Source organism: Eschrichtius robustus, chromosome 12, assembly GCF_028021215.1.
Source record: "Eschrichtius robustus isolate mEscRob2 chromosome 12, mEscRob2.pri, whole genome shotgun sequence".
NCBI lineage: Eukaryota > Metazoa > Chordata > Mammalia > Artiodactyla > Eschrichtiidae > Eschrichtius > Eschrichtius robustus.
Window position 1 is genome coordinate 83,539,129 of NC_090835.1, and position 18,707 is coordinate 83,557,835.

The 18,707-nt window shown below is 42.8% G+C and overlaps 1 protein-coding gene across 6 annotated transcripts; it reads left to right on the forward strand.

Moving 5' to 3' along the window:
* The first annotated feature begins 1,670 nt into the window (after positions 1 to 1,670).
* Positions 1,671 to 11,631, forward strand: TMEM14A (transmembrane protein 14A). Of its 6 annotated transcripts, none has more exons than XM_068558713.1 (6): positions 1,671 to 1,766; positions 4,744 to 4,831; positions 6,252 to 6,336; positions 8,175 to 8,276; positions 9,826 to 9,913; positions 11,406 to 11,631. In XM_068558713.1, the coding sequence occupies exons 3-6, from the start codon at positions 6,267 to 6,269 to the stop codon at positions 11,443 to 11,445; spliced, it is 300 nt and encodes a 99-aa protein (XP_068414814.1). In that variant the 5' UTR covers positions 1,671 to 1,766; positions 4,744 to 4,831; positions 6,252 to 6,266; the 3' UTR covers positions 11,446 to 11,631. The 6 variants fall into 6 exon arrangements, with proteins under 6 accessions (XP_068414814.1, XP_068414812.1, XP_068414811.1 ...); XM_068558711.1 differs by having other exon boundaries at positions 1,673 to 1,766; positions 4,661 to 4,831; XM_068558710.1 differs by having other exon boundaries at positions 1,683 to 1,836; positions 4,661 to 4,831.
* Positions 11,632 to 18,707: the final 7,076 nt, after the last annotated feature.

An 18,707-nucleotide genomic window follows, 5' to 3' on the forward strand; every position in this document is an offset into this window, starting at 1 on the left:
TTGATGTCACATTGGAAGTTAAGAATATGCTGTGGATCATGAGCAGACATCTTTACAAAGAGGTGGAGGTGAATAGGCTTTATTGCACCCTCGTCTCGTTCTCTATCTAAGCTGGAGGCGTGTGAGCTGAGAGGACAGTGGCCCTTTTGCCTAAGAACCTTCCTGTTCCCACATGTTGTTCACCTTGCTCTTTTCGATTTAGGTGAAAACGCCTTGAGTAGGAATACCATGAGGCTGTTTTCAGTCTCTAAGACCTCAGTGACAGGGGTGGAAGGGATCTCAGCATCTTATAAATCCAGGCACTGGGGTCCAGGGGGAAGTTATTTACTTGGGGGGGGTTTATATTAGTTAAAGACACTGAGGCATCCCAAGAAGGTTTTTGGTTTTATTCAGGTTAGGGAAAGTGTCCTGGGAGTCTGTGGCGGGGGGGGGGGGGGAGAGAGAGAGAGAGACAGAGTGAGAGCATGCACCCGCAAAGGTGCCAGCATTACCTGAGGTAAGGATGGGCAAAGAAGGGGATGAGAAGGAGAGCTGGGAGAACTTGGAGCCAAAGTTCAGGATACCACTTCCTCCATCCACATTCCGGCGCCTGCCATCAACTCTCCTGTTAATCTCCCAGAACCCTATTTCCTTATGCCCACCTTAGACTTCTCATCTTAGATACAGTCTCATTGCTTCCTTGAAGCACTTTTAAACACAAGGAATAGATTCAGCAAATTTCACAAGATATAAGATATATTCTTAAGATTTCTTTTTTTTTAATTTTAAGAAATTCTATTATTCCCAGCCCCACGGCACCCCTAGAGCTGCTTGATAAGCCCTAGATGGCAGCCTTCTTCAAATCTCTGAAGAGCTATTATATAAGGAAGAGGGTTGGAGTTACTGTCAGTGGCCTGGAAGGCAAAACTGGAGTGAGATGAGAAGTTGTAGCCAGGATGCAGGATTCCAGATCAATTTAAGGTTCATCCCTGGGAACGTATTATTCTGGAACGAAAGATGATTTAAAGTGCCTTTCAATTCTGGCACTCTGTACCTTTCCCCTTCAGGTACTTAAGTCCAGCAAATCCTGGGCTTGAAGTATGAAACCGGGATCCTGGTCTCCCCACCACATCTAGATGACTTCGTAGATGATGCGGTGTAATAAAGGGTGCTCGGGCTTTGAAATCAGACAAACTCGGGCTCTAACCTTTGCACCCTATGGAGTTGAGTTTGTGGACAACGAAATCCCTTCGCCTCTCTGAACCTTACCTCCCTCCGCTGAAAATGGGGACAATCTGGTGGAGAGTATGTAAAAGGCCTGCGTTGCTGGAGAGGTCCCACAAACGTCCCTTAAATATTGAAGGAACTTCTTCAACGGTTAAAAATCTTTTGCCATCTGGAATCCCTGGTACACCCAGGCCCACTCCTTGCGAATGCGTGTCACTCCATGTCCGTCCGGCAGGAGGCAGCAGACCCGAGTCCCGGGATCAGGGCCAGGACCAAAAGTCGGGTCGCCAGAGCGAGTGGCCGGGTCCGGAGCGAGTGACCAGGTGTGGCCGCCGCCTGGGATGCTACAGCACAGGCGCTGCAGGTGGTAGAGCCGACTAACCTCCACAGCGCCCGGCGGGCGTGGGCGGGACAGCGCTGAGCTGCAGTGGAAGGAGTGCTGCGCATGCGCGCGCGAGGGGCGGGGGCGGTGCCTCCCGGAATCAGCGGCCCCACCCAGTGCTGGGAGGTAATGCGCAGAGTAGAAGGCGCAGGCGGCGGGGTCAGCTTCCCTTTTCCAGGTACGAAGTTTTCCCGCACCTAGCTCCCGACTTTTCTCTTTTCAGCCGCGGAGACAGCTCGGGGCTGCAGGTGAGCTGTACATCTCGCAATCGAGACTTTCCTGCCCGTAATTTTCATGCAGCGGTGCAGAAATAGGCAGATAAAGACGCAGAGAACCTTGGGAGGATTTTGCAGGGGGTGGAGTCTGTTCTCCCGGGGAATCGCTTCTCTCCTCCTCCTGGGAATTCCCGGAATTTCTTCCTTCCGCGGTCCTGAATCTCCCACCTGTCCTCCCTCCTACCTTCCTAGAGCTAGAGAGAGATGGGGAAGAGGGTGGGGCTCTTGGACCATCTAGAAATGCTAGGCAGGGTTTTAAACCTTCCCAGCACCACCCAGACTTCACTCGAAAATGGGTCTTTCGAGTCCCAAGGAGTTCAAAGGTAGGTGATTATTGATACTCAGCATGTGAAAATGCTTTTTATATAATAGCTTACGGGAAATCTCTTAGTGGTTTCCCCAAATTTTAGAGGGCTAAGGGCAAGGCAGGGCCCCTTCATCTGGTTTTGTGCGTTGTGCAGTAAATCATTTTGCTGCATTGCACCCAAGATGCTTTCTGGCCTTTCCAAGGGCTGGGCATAGCGTTTGCGATGGGAACACGTGATGCGTCAGATGCTTCGTACCCACGCCCATCCCTCCCTTATTAACGCAGCCTCTGGCTTTCCTGTGTGATTCTGAGCAGGACATACGGTCCTGCCACGGAAAAGGAGCACCAGAGCTGATTGCCTTTTGTTTGAATTTTCGCTGTAAGCACGAAACTTCTTACAAGGATTGAGAATAGATTTATTTTGCCTCCTTAGAAAAACACTCAGTTCACTAAGGTGATGAAGGGCTTTTTCCTGGCACTAGAGCTATACCGAGGGTAGGTCAGTTACAGAATGTCTTAAGGCAGAAGTTATTCCTTTGGTTCACTCAGCAGGCATTTACTAAGCACTTGCCTAAGTGCTCGGTAGTGAGCTTGGTGCTGTGAGGAAGACAAGATGAATTGAACCTGAGCTTAGTCCTCAAGGAGCTTGACTGGCCCAGAGGAGAGAGAAGCTCAAGGGAAGTAAGTCTACAGCAGGTAGAAGGGATGGGGCCCCAAGAGAGGGTCAGAGGAAGAACTGGGGGACTCAGAGGAGGGAGAAGAACCAGGCTTCCACACCAGGTGATTAACTTAAGGAGAGAATTAGGTCCCTAAATTACTACGTGATGATGAGTGATCTCTCTCATAAGCTTCACATCTCTGTGGAAGGGTGTTTCCTGACTGTGTGTTGGGCATCTTAGACTGATTATGTTTAAGTTGGGCTCCATCATTCCAGGGCACCCCCCTCCTGCCCCCACCACACACCTGCTGCTGTTTCATTGTTCCCTGTCTCAGGGAACAGCATCAAGGCTCTCCTCTCCCCTAGTGGTCCAAGCCAGAGGCTTATCCCCCCTGCTCCCTCCCCACACCTGGGCTTGTTGAGTCAACCTCCTGACCTCTCTCAAATCTGTCCACCTCGCTCCACCCTCATTTCTCCAGGCCAGGCCACCATCATCCCTTGCTTGGCTTACTGCCTCCCAGCTTGTCTTTACCAGACTCCCTTTACAGGGCTTCCAGGGGCGGTCTGGCCCTTGCTCACCAGCCCCCCCTCTTTCACACCCCTTGCACTTGTCTCCATTTTGAAACCATGCCATGCTTTCTCATGCCACCAGGCCTTTGCACATGTCTCCCTTCTGCCTAGGACATGTGCTTCCTTGCCACCCTCCTCCCTTGGTTTACTCCTGCCCTCCCCGTGACCTCAGCTGGGTCCCTGCTTCCTGGAGGAATTTTCCTTTAGGCTCCAAGCCTCAGTAGGTGCAGCTCCTGGTTGTGCTGCCGTGCCTCCCCTCCTGAGGGCTCCCTCACGCAGCTGCCGCCTCCATGGTGCTGCGCTGGAAGCCCTGGCAGACCAGGGCCGTGTCCATCAGTGGGGCTTTCCATCCCTTCCTGCTGCCTGCACACAGAAGACACCCAAGAAAAAGTCATTGATGGAATTTGGTATAAGTGCAGGTTGTAGTATTATGGTTTGAGTCTATGAATGCCAGCATCATAAATCCACCCTACCTCAGTTGATTTCTCGCTGTGCTGAAATAGTATTGCCCTTGTTTACGTCAAGCTTAAAAATGTGTATAAGTGTGAAAGAGAGGAATCATTATTTGAGCAGCTGGTATTTGTTGGGTGTTCATTGTGTGCCAGGCACGGTTCTGAGTGCCTTATAGCATTAAATCATTTCATCACCACAACAGCTCTGCGTGGTAGATATTTTTATTATCCCTATTTTACAGATGGAGAAACTGAGGTACAGAGATTAAGGAACTTGCCTAACATCACATGCTGGTGAAGCCAAGCATGCATTGTGGAATGTGATGAGCTCTTTGAGAAAGACAGGAAGTAGGACTGGACGTGAGGCTCTCGTAGGGCTGAAGATGGTAGGTCACCAGGTGGAAGACGGTGCAGCGTGGGCTAAGCTACGAGGCCCAGCAGAATTACTTAATCCAGAATTCAAAACTGAGGAACCTCAGGCTCACTTTCACATTCATTCTTTCAGCAGCTAACTCAGTTTTCAGAGGTACTACTGGTTAGGCATGAGACTTCTCTGAGTCTGAAATCTTGGTTCTGCTGTGTGACCTCGGGGCTGCTGCTTGCCTTCTCTGTGCTTCAGTCACCTCATCTGGAAAATGGGGATAATAATGGGGATAGTACTTACCTCGTAGGGTTGTGGTGATAATTAAATGAGTTGTTACATATAAGGCCTTAGTTAGAGTGGTGCCTGGCACATGGTAATTGCTCAGAAACATCATCCTCATTATTTGTTTATCCATCATTCAGTCAACAAATGGTTTTTGAACACAGGTCCTTCCTTCCTGTATGTTCAATCCCACTGGACAACTTCTTGGGCATCGACAACTATCCTGTTTTAATTCTTTGTCCCACAGACGTTGAGGATTTTCCATCGTTGCCTCCTTTTCAGTGCCATCACCTCCTCCTGTGCCTGGGGCTCCCTCCCCAGACCTTTCCTCACAGGTAAGTGCTAGCTTACTCTCTCAGATCAACTCAAGACCCCTTTTCCATTCTTCTGGGTCAGTTTGTTACCAGTTGCTACAGAGAATTAAAGACCAGGTTAACCTGAATGGCAAGCAGTGAGAAAATTGTGAAAATACAAAGAATTCTCATATACCATTCCTCATGGATACAAAGATAACTACTTTCTCCAGGGAGGAAATAGAGATGTAAAAAACTTAAGATGTGCAATCACCACCAGGAATCTTAGAATTTAAAAAGCTGCAAGAACCTTAGAGCTTATCTTGTCTATTTCCCTCACTTTGGGGGAGTTGTTATTAGGGATGGGGGGTGGTCCAGGGCCCAGCAGCCGCTAGTGACCAGAACCCGTGTCTCCAGCCTGTAGCTAGCACACTTCCTCCTACGTCTTAGAGAATCCCAGGCAGGATTTCAGTGGAGCTTCTTAGAACTTCCCACGCCTGGATGTTTCAGCTGCTGCTGTGATGCCTGCAGAATGTCACGGTCACTCAGTTAACTTCGTGCCAGGGCTGCATTGTACCCTTTAATGGTTTACCATGGACCAAGCGTGGGCATCTCTGCCACCACAGGAGAGCTGTCTCATAACCAAGCTAGTGCAAAGCACATGTTGAAAGGGAATCTTTGGGGACTCCCTGGCGGTCCAGTGGTTAAGACTCCATCCGCGCTCCCAGTGCAGGGGGCATGGGTTTGATCCCTGGTCAGGGAACTAAGGTCCTGCATGCCACATGGCTCAGCCAAAAAGAAAAAAAACAGAAAGGAAATCTTTGTTTCAGTCAACAAGCAAACGTCCACATTACCCCTTTCCTGTTTTTCAACGTGAGGAGGAGGGGGGACAAATATCTGTACAAATACGAAAGAAAGAATTACAAGGTGGAGTTGCTGAGATCAGGGAATTTAGAGGAAGAAGAGCAGATGCTCCAGACCGGGTGGACGGTGCAGGTAGGAGTGGTTAAGGAGCTTGGGGGGTGGCTGAGAAGGGGAGCAGGTTCAGAGGGAGATGGGGCGTAGAGGGCAGCTGGGGATGGAGGTGGGGCGGCGGGGAAACATTCCAGGCACGGGAGTGCAAAGCGGAGATGGCAGCGTCAAGGCCCTGTGACGAGACCCGGCTAACCAGAGCAGAAGTCCTCCTGGGGAAGTGGAAGGGAGTACACAGCTGAGAGAACAGCAAGTCTTGAAGATAGGGAAGGAGAATCAGCCTCAGGTGTTGCCCTGAGCGTCCTTGAGAGTGATGTGGGTGGCGGGACAGCAGCTGAGTGTTGGGAGAAGTGAAGATCTAGCTACCCTTTTCTTAGTAGGTTAGAGAAATTAATTTCTGTAACTCTGTGGAATGCATATCATTTTTATACACATTTGCTCCCCCAGAGTCTTTTATCTGGTAAAATGTGTCTCTTCCGCCTTGCTTTAGACTTGAACCTTGCCAATGGACCTGATTGGTTTTGGTTATGCAGCCCTGGTGACATTCGGAAGCATTTTGGGATATAAGCGGAGAGGTGAGCCCAAACCAGATTTTTCATCAAAGAGAGGTTGGTCGTTGTGCTGGGATCATCTGAGGGGCTGTAAGCAGGACAAGAAGCTGATAAGCGACCTGGTGGGAGGTTGGTGGTTGTGCTAGGATTGTCTGAGGGTCTGTAAATAAGACAAGAAGCTAATGAGGACCAGCGCGTGGTGGATGGGATTCTCGGAAGGATGGGGGTTCCGTGGGGCTGGGTGGACAGAGCCTGTCATTCCAGAGCCTGGGCATCTGGGTCTCCCTTTACCTGTTAATATCAATTGCATAATTAATTGACTTACCCTTTTCAGGGCTACTCACTTATTATCAAATGAGGTTTCTGGTTTGTTTATATACTCATAGTGTCAAAAAACTGAATTATGTTGATACTGTGTGTTGCAAAGGAAAATTACTTAGATATCATATCTGAAGTGGTTTCTGCATCTCTGTCCAAAGATGGAAAAAAACACCCAGTTGATAAATTGAAGGATTTTCATGGAGAAAAATGAAAGATCAAGTTTTCTGTTTTGCTTTGTTTTAAGGTAAAAGCATTTGCAGTCATGGTGTCTCATATTTGTTTCTTATATTTTTAAGAAATTCACTAAATGAAGTTATATTTCGAAGAGTGTTATGTTGGTGACCTTGGGGGACTTGAGTTTCAGCTCTATATGGTTATCAGGGTTACTTCCTTCATTAGCGGTTTTTCGAAGGGTAGGAAAAAGGGAGAGAGAGTGTGAGAGTGTGAGTGTGTGTGTGTGTGTGTGTGTGTGTGTGTTGGGGTTGCTGGAGGGTGTGGGAGGAGAGGATTACTTCCGTTATAAGGCGTCTTCCTTCGCTTGTTGCCTGTAGAATTAGGCTACAACCTAGTGCATGTGGCTTCTTGTTCTGGATGGGTTGTGTGTTTTGGTGTGGGAGGTGCTGCAATCTGAATTTAAGGGTGGTTCTTAACCCTGCTGCAATCTGACTTTCCTGTAGATGTTTAAAAAACAGAGCTACCTTACAACTGAATCACTTTGCTGTACACCAGAAACTTAACACAACCCTGTAAATCAACTATACTTCAATAAAAAAATAAAAATAAAAAATAAATTTAAATCTAAAAAGAAAAACAAAAAAAAAAAACAGAGATGCCTTGACCCTGGGGATTCCAATCCGATAAGATTCTAAATAGATTGAGTGCCCTGAAGTGGGGAGTGTGTGTGCCGCTGATGGTGTCCCTGGCACGTGCCCCCTGCAGTGCTCCGTGTCTGTTGCAGTGCCCCAGGCAGCGCTGAGCAGGGCGGGCGCTGGGTGGGGGAGGGGATGGATGGGCGGCTGGCTGGCTGCGTCAGTGACCAGGTTCTCCCTGTTACTCAGTGTGGTCACGGGCCATCCCTGAGTCCTGATGTGTTGAGGCTGGAAGGTTGGTTAATTATTCAGGACAGAACCATCGCTTGGTTTGAATAGGCCCCCCTCTCTACCTCCATGAGCTGAAAATATCATTTCATCTTATTTTTATCATCACAACCTCAGTAAAAAAAAATGGAGGCAAGGAGAATAGGGGGAATAAAAGAGGGGCGTAAAGAAGTCAGGTAATTGTCCAGGACCACGCAGTCGCTGTCAGAAGCACTACTACAAGGCAGGCTTTATCACCATACCTATCCCTCCCATGGCTATGTACTTGGGGTTCCTCTGCCTCGCATTTGGGGTTCAGCATGAAACAGTCATGTCTTAGAAGCTGTCCATGGATAGCCGATAGTTACAGTGCCCAAGGAGAAATGCATTTTTCCACATGTGAAGTGATGAAGGCATACCTTTCATTTGGGGATTCTCTCTCTGAGCCTGTGCTTTTTTCACCAGGTGGTGTTCTGACTTTGATTGCTGGTCTTTTTGTTGGATTTTTGGCTGGCTGTGGAGCTTACCGTGTCTCCAACGACAAGCGAGATGTAAAACTGTCCCTGTGTGAGTAAGGCGTTTTTCCCAGTTACGGAGAATCAAAGCTTGGGGATAATGTTTTGATAACCTAGCCTCGGTGTACTAGAAGATACTGGTCACATGGCAAGTGGGCATATGCATGTGCGGAGACAGAACACTGTTCTTGTTCCGTTCTACACAGACCTGATCAAAAATAATGATGTTGCTGCCAGGCCTTCCAACTCAGAAGAATATTTCTATAAAACTTGTTACTAGAAAAATAAAATAAAATTAGAAAAAGCAAGGAATTACGTCTGGATTTTCTGCTAATGCTCCTAAATGCATATTAGCATAGTTTGTGTTACTGTGAAAATATCTAAAAAGAGACAGCCTTGCATTATTTTATTTAATTCACAAACAGCTTTTAGATCCCACTTTGCCTTAAGATTTAGAAAAGCAAGCCTGACTCTTTTAGCTTCTTCCCTTGTTGGGCTTATAGTAGGAGAATGTCCACAGGGAAAATGGAAAAAACTTGTGTGTGTTTAAAGCCCCAGGATGCTTGGCGTTCTTCTGTCTGGGTTGAAAGACAAATACAGGGAAGGTTTGGAAAACTACACCAAGGAAATGGTCTCTGTTTAATTTGATGATTATTCAAAGTGCCCTGGTGGGTGTGGAAGAAAATACAAAGGAAGGCAAATTGTACCAGTTCTTTGTTTGAGGGAGAGGAAGAGATTAAGTGGGATTTTTTCCCCTTATTTTAAGTAAGAGCAAGGGATATTTTTAATAATGAAATTATGTCAGAAGATAAAAATATATCAGCAAAAAAATATATATATATACACACACACATATATATGTATGTGTATATATATATAGGGCTTTTTATTCATATGCACTTAAATAGTTAATGTATGTTTATTGTCAGTCATGTTTTTTATATCAGCAAGTGATTTTTCCTTAAGTTCTTAAATTGTGACATCAGTGCCCTAATCTCTTACATAAAACTGCTTCCCTCATCATATTGGTTTAGCTTCTAAAAGGCTGGTATGATGCTTCTGAATTTAATATTATTAGGCTGTTTTTATTTACTCTTCAGGCATCAAATTTCCAAAATAGAATGCTATAAAATAAAAACAGTCAGCCTTTTCTTAGGATTATTTTATTAATCAGGTCTTACTTTAAAGATTTACTTTAGAAACTGATTCTTTTCCTGCCATTCAGCTAACTAAACATTTATTGGCTATCTCTTGTGGGTCCAGGTATATACTGCCTAGTGTTCCTAAGGAAACTTGAATAAGACACAGTCCTGACCTTCCCAGGAGTGTTCTATAAATAGAAATTAAGTTAGAAAAAGACTTTTTCTTTTGAAGATATTTCAGGAATGGATTTTAACATGCTTGTTTCCTCAGAAACCATTTTGATAAGCTATTTTATAAAGTGTTTTAATAGAGCACTTCATCTTTTCAAGAAAATAGCAGCTCAGTACCAATACATAATAGTTATTATATTAGAAAGCTAAAATGAAATCCATTTTTTCCACAAGCAAGCACTGATAACATGTTTGAAACTCTGGTTCACGCACTGGTTTGGTTTTTAGTTACAGCTTTCTTCCTGGCCACCATAATGGGGGTGAGGTTTAAGAGATCCAAGAAAATCATGCCAGCTGGGCTGGTTGCAGGTTTAAGGTAAGAAGAACTTATTTTGATCTATTCTTTCCTCTGTTGTCATTTTGAAGTGCTGAATTTTTGGCAAAAGTCAGTTTTAACTTAAAAGGTCAAAGTAATTTGTATTACAATCAGCATGATTATAAAACCTTAAAATATCATCCATTCAATCAGTTGTCAATCAATTGTTGACATTTATGTGCGAGTGAACATTTTTATCAAATACACTTAGCGTTGCTGTGCTATCTGATCACATGTACACAGTTACCTCTTTCAGAACAAAGAAATAAATTCAGCCTCATTTTTTCTCAGGATTTACCTGTCTGAGACAGTAAATGTATTCATTTAAATCTGATAATCTCTCTTAGAGAGTTGGACAAAGTGAAAGTCTGTCGCAGTTACTTTGAAATTTTAAGGGAGAAAACTTAATATTTTTTAAAAAGATAAATAGGGAGCTTCAAGTTTCTCTTAATCTCAGTAATTCAATCCATGAGATTAAGCACATTACCAAGTAAAAATTTATACATAACATTTTAAATTCTTTGGAAGCTGCCTTTATATGTTGACAGCTATCGACATGTTCATTTTCTTTGATGTACGTTTTCACTTTTTGGAATTTATTCCAAAGAAATAATGAGATGTATACAAAGACTGGTGTTTATTGCAAGTTTATTTCTAGTGGAAAACATGATGAACTGAAAAATTAGAAACAACCTGAAAATTCACCAGTAAGGAAATGGTTCAATAGGTGTTTTGTCCACTTAATGGAATATTGAGCAAGCATTACATGTCGTGTTTTCAAAAACTGTTTAGTGGCGTTAAAAAATATTGACATAATAGGAAATGAAAACAGAATAAACAAGCAAATATAGTGTCATCTCAATTTTTAAAAAGTCTGGGTATAGAAAAACAAGATAGGAAGGAATATTTCAAATTGTTAGTAATCTCTAGGTGGTAACGCAATGGGTAATTTTCTCCTTTCTACTTTTCAATAGAATTTTCTAGTGTGGCTGGATATAGTGTTTATGATTTGGGAATGAAAGTGTGATTATAAAGGACTACTTTCTAATGATAGCCCTGTTCTAATAATGATACTTGGTGGTGGAAGGGGTCAGAAGTAGGGTTTATAGGTCAAGAAGACAAGACCCCAAACGTGGTAAGAAGCTGAGATAGTAATTATGACATCCCCAAATCACCCCTTGATTAGTTTTTCAAGTTGCTGGCCTTTACTAGTCTTTGAAAGTTTTGTGTTTCTTTCCAGACCTTTCTCTTACAAAGGTTCATCCCAGATTTTCAGAACAGTGAGTTCTGATTTTTCTCCTTCATTCAGTGAACATTTTTAAGTGACTAATTCAGTCATGTCTGGAAGTTCAAGTACAGGGATCCAGGGATGGTGAGATCACTCCTGCCCAGGGAGTAGAAGCAGTACCACATGGGTTAGGTGAATGCACAACCCTTCCGTCTCACACCTCCTGAGTCACCCTCCCCTTGCCTGTCTTTTATTTTAATCTAGCCTCATGATGATCCTGAGACTTGTCTTACTGCTGCTCTGAGAATCCGCAGGAACTGAAAACTAAATTTGAGTCATTCTGCTGTAATGGGCAGAGCCTACTCTTTGTATTGAAAAGATAAATTCCAATATGGAATGTTCACCGTGGTCTTATTTTATGGTAGAAACTGCAAAAGAAACACTGTCACCTCTAATACAGACACTAGTTTGAGGGATTTTTTTTTTTTTTTTAAACAAATGGTTCAACTGTTTTCTAATTGTCAGGTACTGGTTTCATTAAAGATATTTAATAAATCGTGATAGACTGTTTCATTTGCTGTGTCATGTGGTTTTTGTTTGTTTTTTGTTTTTTGGGGGTTTTTTTTGACAGTTCCAAATACTCATGTCTGAAATAAGCTTAAATTAAACTACAACTTACAGACGATGGAACGCCCTAAGTGGGCTTCACAGAATGCTAGTGTATCTATTTGTCATTTGTGTTATATTTAAAATTATTTTTTTTCCATTTTAATTGTATGGCTACCAGTGTTTTTTCTTTCTTTAAAATACTTCATCCTCAGCACACTCTGTACCAACGGAATGTATTCAGTATTCAAATAAAAGAACTTCTGTTTTAAACCTGTTTCTCTCATTTTAGTATCCTCTCTGTATACTCAAATCATCTTTAACATGTAAGTGTTCAATTATTAATGCAAGAGATTGGGAAGGAGGATTATTTAAGCCAGAGATTTCCTCAGGAGCAGATATTCTCATTCTCTCTCTCTCGCTGTCTCTGAAACAGTAATAATTCTGAAACAAAAGCGATTTGTCCCAAATCACCCCTTCACTTTTAGGCATGGTTATGATTGTTCGTGTCCAAGGTGCTTACCAGTAGACCTGAGTCAGCCCAATTCTCCCACTGACTGCTGTGTGCCCTTTGGAAGGTCATGTCCCCTTTCTGGGACTCAGTTTCTCATCCTCGAGGAGGAATTTGGACTAAGTGATAGACCAGACTCCTTAAAGCTCTAAAAATCTGCAATTTTGGTCCTGTTGGCTGTGTGCAATGGTGTCAGATCTCAGACCTTTCTTTACATGAGATGGTGGGTAGAGTCCCAACTGATGGCAGCAGAGCTGATACGGTTATGTTTCCCAACTGACCTACAAGGAGGTTGTTAAACTTTCAGAAACCATTCAATTAAGGGTAGAAAGAGAAGAAAAGGAAAAAAAAAAAAAAAAAAGCCTAGTAGTTTAACCAAATAGGAAACCCAGACAGAATCCTTTGATATACTTTAAAAACAAAACAAAACAAAACCCACTAGTCCTGATGGTGCCAAAGAGGTGGTTCCATAAGCAAGGCTGGGAAGGCGGTGGTCATTGGGATGCTCCAGGCACGTGCTGACTGTCAAAGATGATGGAGAAAGACCTCCAGACCTGAATGGACAACAGCTTGTACTCAGATTGTGATTCTGGTACTGAGGTAGAAACTAAATGGGAGATTGATCATAGAAATATATACCCTATCTGTAAAGTACTCCAGTGATTGGAAGTGTAAGAAGCTAGTTTGAAGCTATGTCCCGGACTTTTCAAAAGGAGGTGGAAGTGGCTGAGGGTTGATGTACGGTTGGTTGTTTTTTTGTTTGTCTTTAAAGAAATCCTTGGTATCCATTAGATTACTTACAATTCTACTCTTTTGCAGTAGAATGCAGAAGAACTCTAATTTGTATGATTCTGATTACTTGGTGTTTTACCTTTTTATGAGAAACAGAAAAGGGGTCGTCTGACTTACAGATAGGTATTAGTTTATTTCTTTATGCTTTTTATTACTTTATTAAGATGGCCTTATGATTTCTTTCTGGGTGGTGCTACAAATGTAAAGTGAAATATTTTCTGAGTTCTTTAGACTTTTTCATTTGTTAATACTCAGCTATTACAGTGCCCACGTTTTTAAGAAACATGCCACGTTCAGATTTGAATATATTCTTCACAGTCTCAATGGAGTCTTCATCTAGTGGAGATTTCGTCTGGCTTCCAGGCTGGAGAAACTTGTTAATTGTGGGAATGTAGCTGCTTCTGGCCTTGAATTCCTAAAACGCAAATGTATACTATCCATGAGAAGAGAATATGGCAAAATGCACAAAATATAAACGAGGCACGTTTTTATATATGAGAAAAAGTGTTTATATCTTTCTCATTGCTGGTGGAGGAGAGGTATAAAATGGAATTTTCATACATTGTGTGGTCCTGCGAAGTGATGTCAGCCTTGTAGAAAGCAAGATAGCAAAATTTCTCAAGGAACCCAAAAATGTTTATAGGCTCTAACCAGGTGATCCCATTTTTAAGATTGTATCCTAATGATGTAATCCTAAATGTGGAAAAATTCGTATCTGTGAAGATGCTGTTGCAACATTATTTATAAAAGCAAATATTCCGGAGCATCCTGATGTGTAACTATATTAGAAGTTCTCATTTTTCTTAAATCATAAGCATTCTTCATGTTATGTTATCTCTGAAAACATAACTTTCAGTGGCTGTGTAAAATTCTATTCATGGATGTATCCTCATTTGTGTAGACATTTCTCAGGTATTGAATATTTAGGTTGTTCGCGATTTTCACTATTTAAAATTATTCTGAGTGGAATAAATAGAATATTATATAATCATGAAAAATGTCAAATATATATATATATATATATAACAGACTACATTGTATAAAAATGAGCCAGACTAAATATAACAATACTAACACATGCTTATAACGTAATGTGAAGTGGAAAATTGAGGCTGCAGAATTATCAAACTTGGATGACAACTATTTTAAATCAGTGTATTTTAAAAAGGATATAAAGGAATCCACCAACATAGCAAAGTGGTTTTGAACTCAGGCTGTGGAATCAGACAGATAGGTGTGAGTCCCAGTCCTGCCACCTACTAACAGTGTGACCTAAGAAAAGTTAGTTAACCCCCCTGAGTCTCGTTTCCTGTCTACATAGAGGATGGAATAAAGTGCATTCAGTGCTGGCACAAAGCTTGGCGTGTAGTAAGTGCATAGTCCATGGTTATGGTTATTGTTATACTGTGGCTCTGTTAGGATGGGATTATCTTGAGTGTTATCCCCTCACCTTATCCACAGAAGAAGCCACTGGTATTGAGGGTCTGCTACATTCCAGGCAAAGCCTTTGAGACTTAACTCCTGCAAGAAGCCTGGCCCGGGTGACCCTCATCTGCATTCCCATATATCGTTTTATTTTTCACTTGCTCCATTATGTTGGCGTCATCTGTCTGTGTGCGTGTCTCCCCCACTAGGGAGTATTCCTGGAGGGCACCTTTGCACCCTTAGCAAAGGTCTTGGCATAAAGAAGTTAGGAAGTTCTTAAAGGATAATGAACGACTGAAGGGAAGGTTAAATGAGTGATACAAATCCCTCCTCCCTGCTTTCTTGGGAGGTGTTTGAGGAGCAGTACCTGGAGCAGACGGAAGCCCTAGAGGACACTGGGTCTGCACTCTTCAGCCATGAAGATGACTTCCAGGAGCTGGACATCGGCCCAGCTCAGCTGATTGCCCACCAGAAACTCTTGCCCGTGGTCTCTTAGCGCCTGTGTGATAGTTGAAAACGAGAAGGTAGAGGATTTAGGGACATACAAGTTAAAGTCAGTGTGATTTGGCAGAAAGTCCCCTAGAAGTTCAGAGACCTAGTTCCTGATCTCTGCCACCAGCTCTCTGTGTGAGTTCGAATAAGTCCCACCTCTCTGAGGGCTTCGGTGTGTTCATCTCAAAGAGGCAGAAGAGCTTAAATCTTCCTAAGGATGCTGAACCCTGGAAACAGCTGCATCTCATGTGCCTTTGTCTTCATCTCATCTCCCTGTATCTGCTCTGCGAGCCTTTATAGAACGATTTGAGCACCGAAGCCTGGATTGTGGCTCCTCTAGGTCTGGGACCATACATTCTCCCCGCACCATAGCAGGGTGGGATTTTCAGGGGTGCAACTCATCCTCACTAGGACCCACACCTTATTTTCACGAGAAAATTTTCCTCTGATAGGGCTCTGGATTATGGGGCATTTTGAGTCAAAATCAATTGAACACAAAATAAACGATTGGAATAGGAGGAAACTAAGGAATATTCTATCCCTAAAGCTCTGTGAGGTTATGATACTCGGGCGGGGGATCAGGAGTCAGAGACATGAGTGCAGGCTCCTGTGTTTTTAGTTGCATGACATTGCGTCTTTAGGGTCTGGTTGCCTCATCTGTAAAATGGGGATAACAATAGCACATCTTTCATGGAATTATTGTGAAGATTAGATGGGATCGTGCATGTAATGCATGGCACAGTGCTTGGCACATAGTGAGCGCTGAGTGGAGGTGAGCCATCTATATGATTAGCACTGCTGGTAGTGGTGATGTTACTGTTTTTAGCCATGAACGTAGTCTCTGTACCACATAGTATCCAACTTCAGTCATCGGGAATAGTGGTGTTAAACATCCATTCTGTTGTCAATGTTGGTAAAATTATAAGATAAAAATCTCTTAAATTACACGCTAATTGGTCCATCTTCCATCTGGGACCACGGGGACTGAAAACGCACCAACTGTAATTAAGGGAAAAGTACAATCTAGGAAGTTAGAGTACCTGTAATCTATGTCAAATACACAAGTATCAATTAAATAATCTACATCACATGAGTGGTCTCTAAAATGGTTGCTCATGATAAATATATTTAAATGTATATACTAAATCATCCAATGAGAACCAATGTTACTCAACCCAGAAAGGATGGAGTAAACCAGCATTGCAGGTGGGTTTAGAAAACTAACATTTTTCATGATCCTTTCCTACATTAACTCATGTTATAATGAATGCACCTGGAGGACAAGAGCATTGATAACTAAGCAGTCATCCAACCCGTGTGTTAGGGATGGCACGGAGTATTTGCTTAAAGTTCAAGCTTTTTCAAACATTATTTTCCAGCTGTTAAAAATGCAGAGACAGGGAGTTCCCTGGCAGTCCTGCGGTTAGGACTTGGCGCTTTCCCCTTCCCCCTCCCCTTCCCTTCCCCCTCTTTTTTCTTCTTTCCCCTCTTCCTCCTCCTCCCTCTCTTTCTCCTCCTCCTTTTCCTTCTTCTTTTCTCTCTCTCCTTCTCTGTCTCCCTCTTTGCCTCAGGAGGGCCACAGTAAGGCTGGCCCTGCCCTTTTCCCACTTAACACCCAGTTTTCCTGGCCACTGTCTGCATTTCTCAGGACTAGATTCATGCAAGAGCATCGTGGCTTTTCTGCTCTTGCTACCAGGTTTCTCTTCACCCTAATTACATCAGTCAGGATCCAGCTGGGAGACAGAACCATACTCGTTACTCTAGCAGAAGAATTTAATATAAAGAATATATTTTCTATCCTTATATAAATATTTGTATATTCTTCTTTACTATAAAGAAGTGACTAGGTCCTGGAGAACTGAAAGGCAGCACAGGAACAGTGTGGTTTTCTGAAGGTGACAACTGCGGAGTAGATATCATCCCTAACAAAAGGATGGGGCTGGAATCCTTCCAACTGAGAGCTTGGAAGTGGGCTCCTCCGAGTCGGATCGGATCTCTCACAAGCGAGTTGCGAGTTGCAAGTTCCCCGTGCTGCCTTCCTTACGTAGAGACATTGAAAGATACTGTCTACATCATTTTCACTGCTCTTATTTAGAGTATTTGTGTGTGTGTGTGTCTTTCACAGTACGGAGCGACCATCTCATCCTTAGTCTAATGCAACATGAGTAACAAGGCTTTTATCTCACCTTGGATTAATTTCTCAAATTCTTCACGTGTTTCAAAAAGTTCTTCTTCACACTAAAGGATGAAAGAAAGGGGCTTCCCTGGTGGCGCAGTGGTCGAGAATCTGCCTGCCAATGCAGGGAACACGGGTTCGAGCCCTGGTCCGGGAGGATCCCATATGCCGCGGAGCAACTAGGCCCGTGCACCACAACTGCTGAGCCTGCGCGTCTGGAGCCCGTGCTCCGCAATGGGAGAGGCCGCGATGGTGAGAGGCCCGCGCACCGCGATGAAGAGTGGCCCCCGCTCGCCGCAACTGGAGAAAGCCCTCGCACAGAAACGAAGACCCAACACAGCCAAAAATAAATTAATTAATTAATTTTAAAAAAAAAGAAAGAATATAAGAACACGTTGTTAAAGGAAATCCAAAAAAGAGGGGATATATGTATATGTATAGCTGATTCATTTTGCTGTACAGTAGAAACTAACACAACATTGTAAAGCAACTATACTCCAATAAAAATTAATTAAAAAAAGAACGTGTTGCTATTATATTTTTATTATTATTATTACTGGTGATATCATGGAAAAAGAATTAAATAGAAGGGGGCTAAGCACCAGTTCAACCACTGTTTCAAGTAGTTATTAAACCCATGCTGTTTTTTTCTGGGTCCCATGCAGCTAAGGAATTTTTTTTTTTTTATAAAACCAAAGCAAAGGGTTTACTGAATTTAGTCAATCCAGGAATATGTATCCCTACTGTTTGCAGATGTAACATGCCCGGTGGTACACTTTTGGGGCCACGGTTTGAATTCGGGTTCTCCCCTTAATTAGCATGGACATGTTACTGACTCCCTTCTAATGTCAGTTCCCTAATGTGTGAAAATGAAACTAACACCTATTAATGGTGCCCTCATGATGGTTAAATGAGATCATACCAAGTAAGACTAACTCTCGTGCCTGGTTCAGCAATTGACCATTGTTGTATTTTTTCCACATCATTTTCATGTGGATGGTATTTTTTGTCCCTTCTTTCCATTGTTCAAGAACACGCAAGTGTTTGTTTGATCATTCCATTATAAATTCTCTTTTTAAACACAAGAGGCTTAGACACAGAGGAATTAAATGGCAGTAAATCTCAGAAATAACTTGGTAACAATCTAACAGTAGAACTGAGTGAACTCAAAAGACCCTCTGTTGCATTACCCAAGGAAACATGAATCAAGGTGTAGTCTATTTCTTGCTGCTTTCAAGATTTTTTTTACTTGGTTTTCAGTTTTATTGTAAGACCGTTACCAACCAACTTCTGGATGCTTTCTCATTAAGATAAATAACACAAATTGAATGTGTGCATTTGGCATAGTACAATTTTAATATAAAATTTAAACACAATGAGTTTTTCTGTATTATTTCCTATCATGATTGGAGATGGAAAAACCAACACACAACTGAAAAATAGTATTTTTCCCAAAGATTCTACTCTACCCCCTTTATAACAACAAAAAATAATTAGAAGTTTAAATGTTTACAATTTGGAATAATAAAAAAATATTAAGAAAGTATATTGATGCATGGTTCCT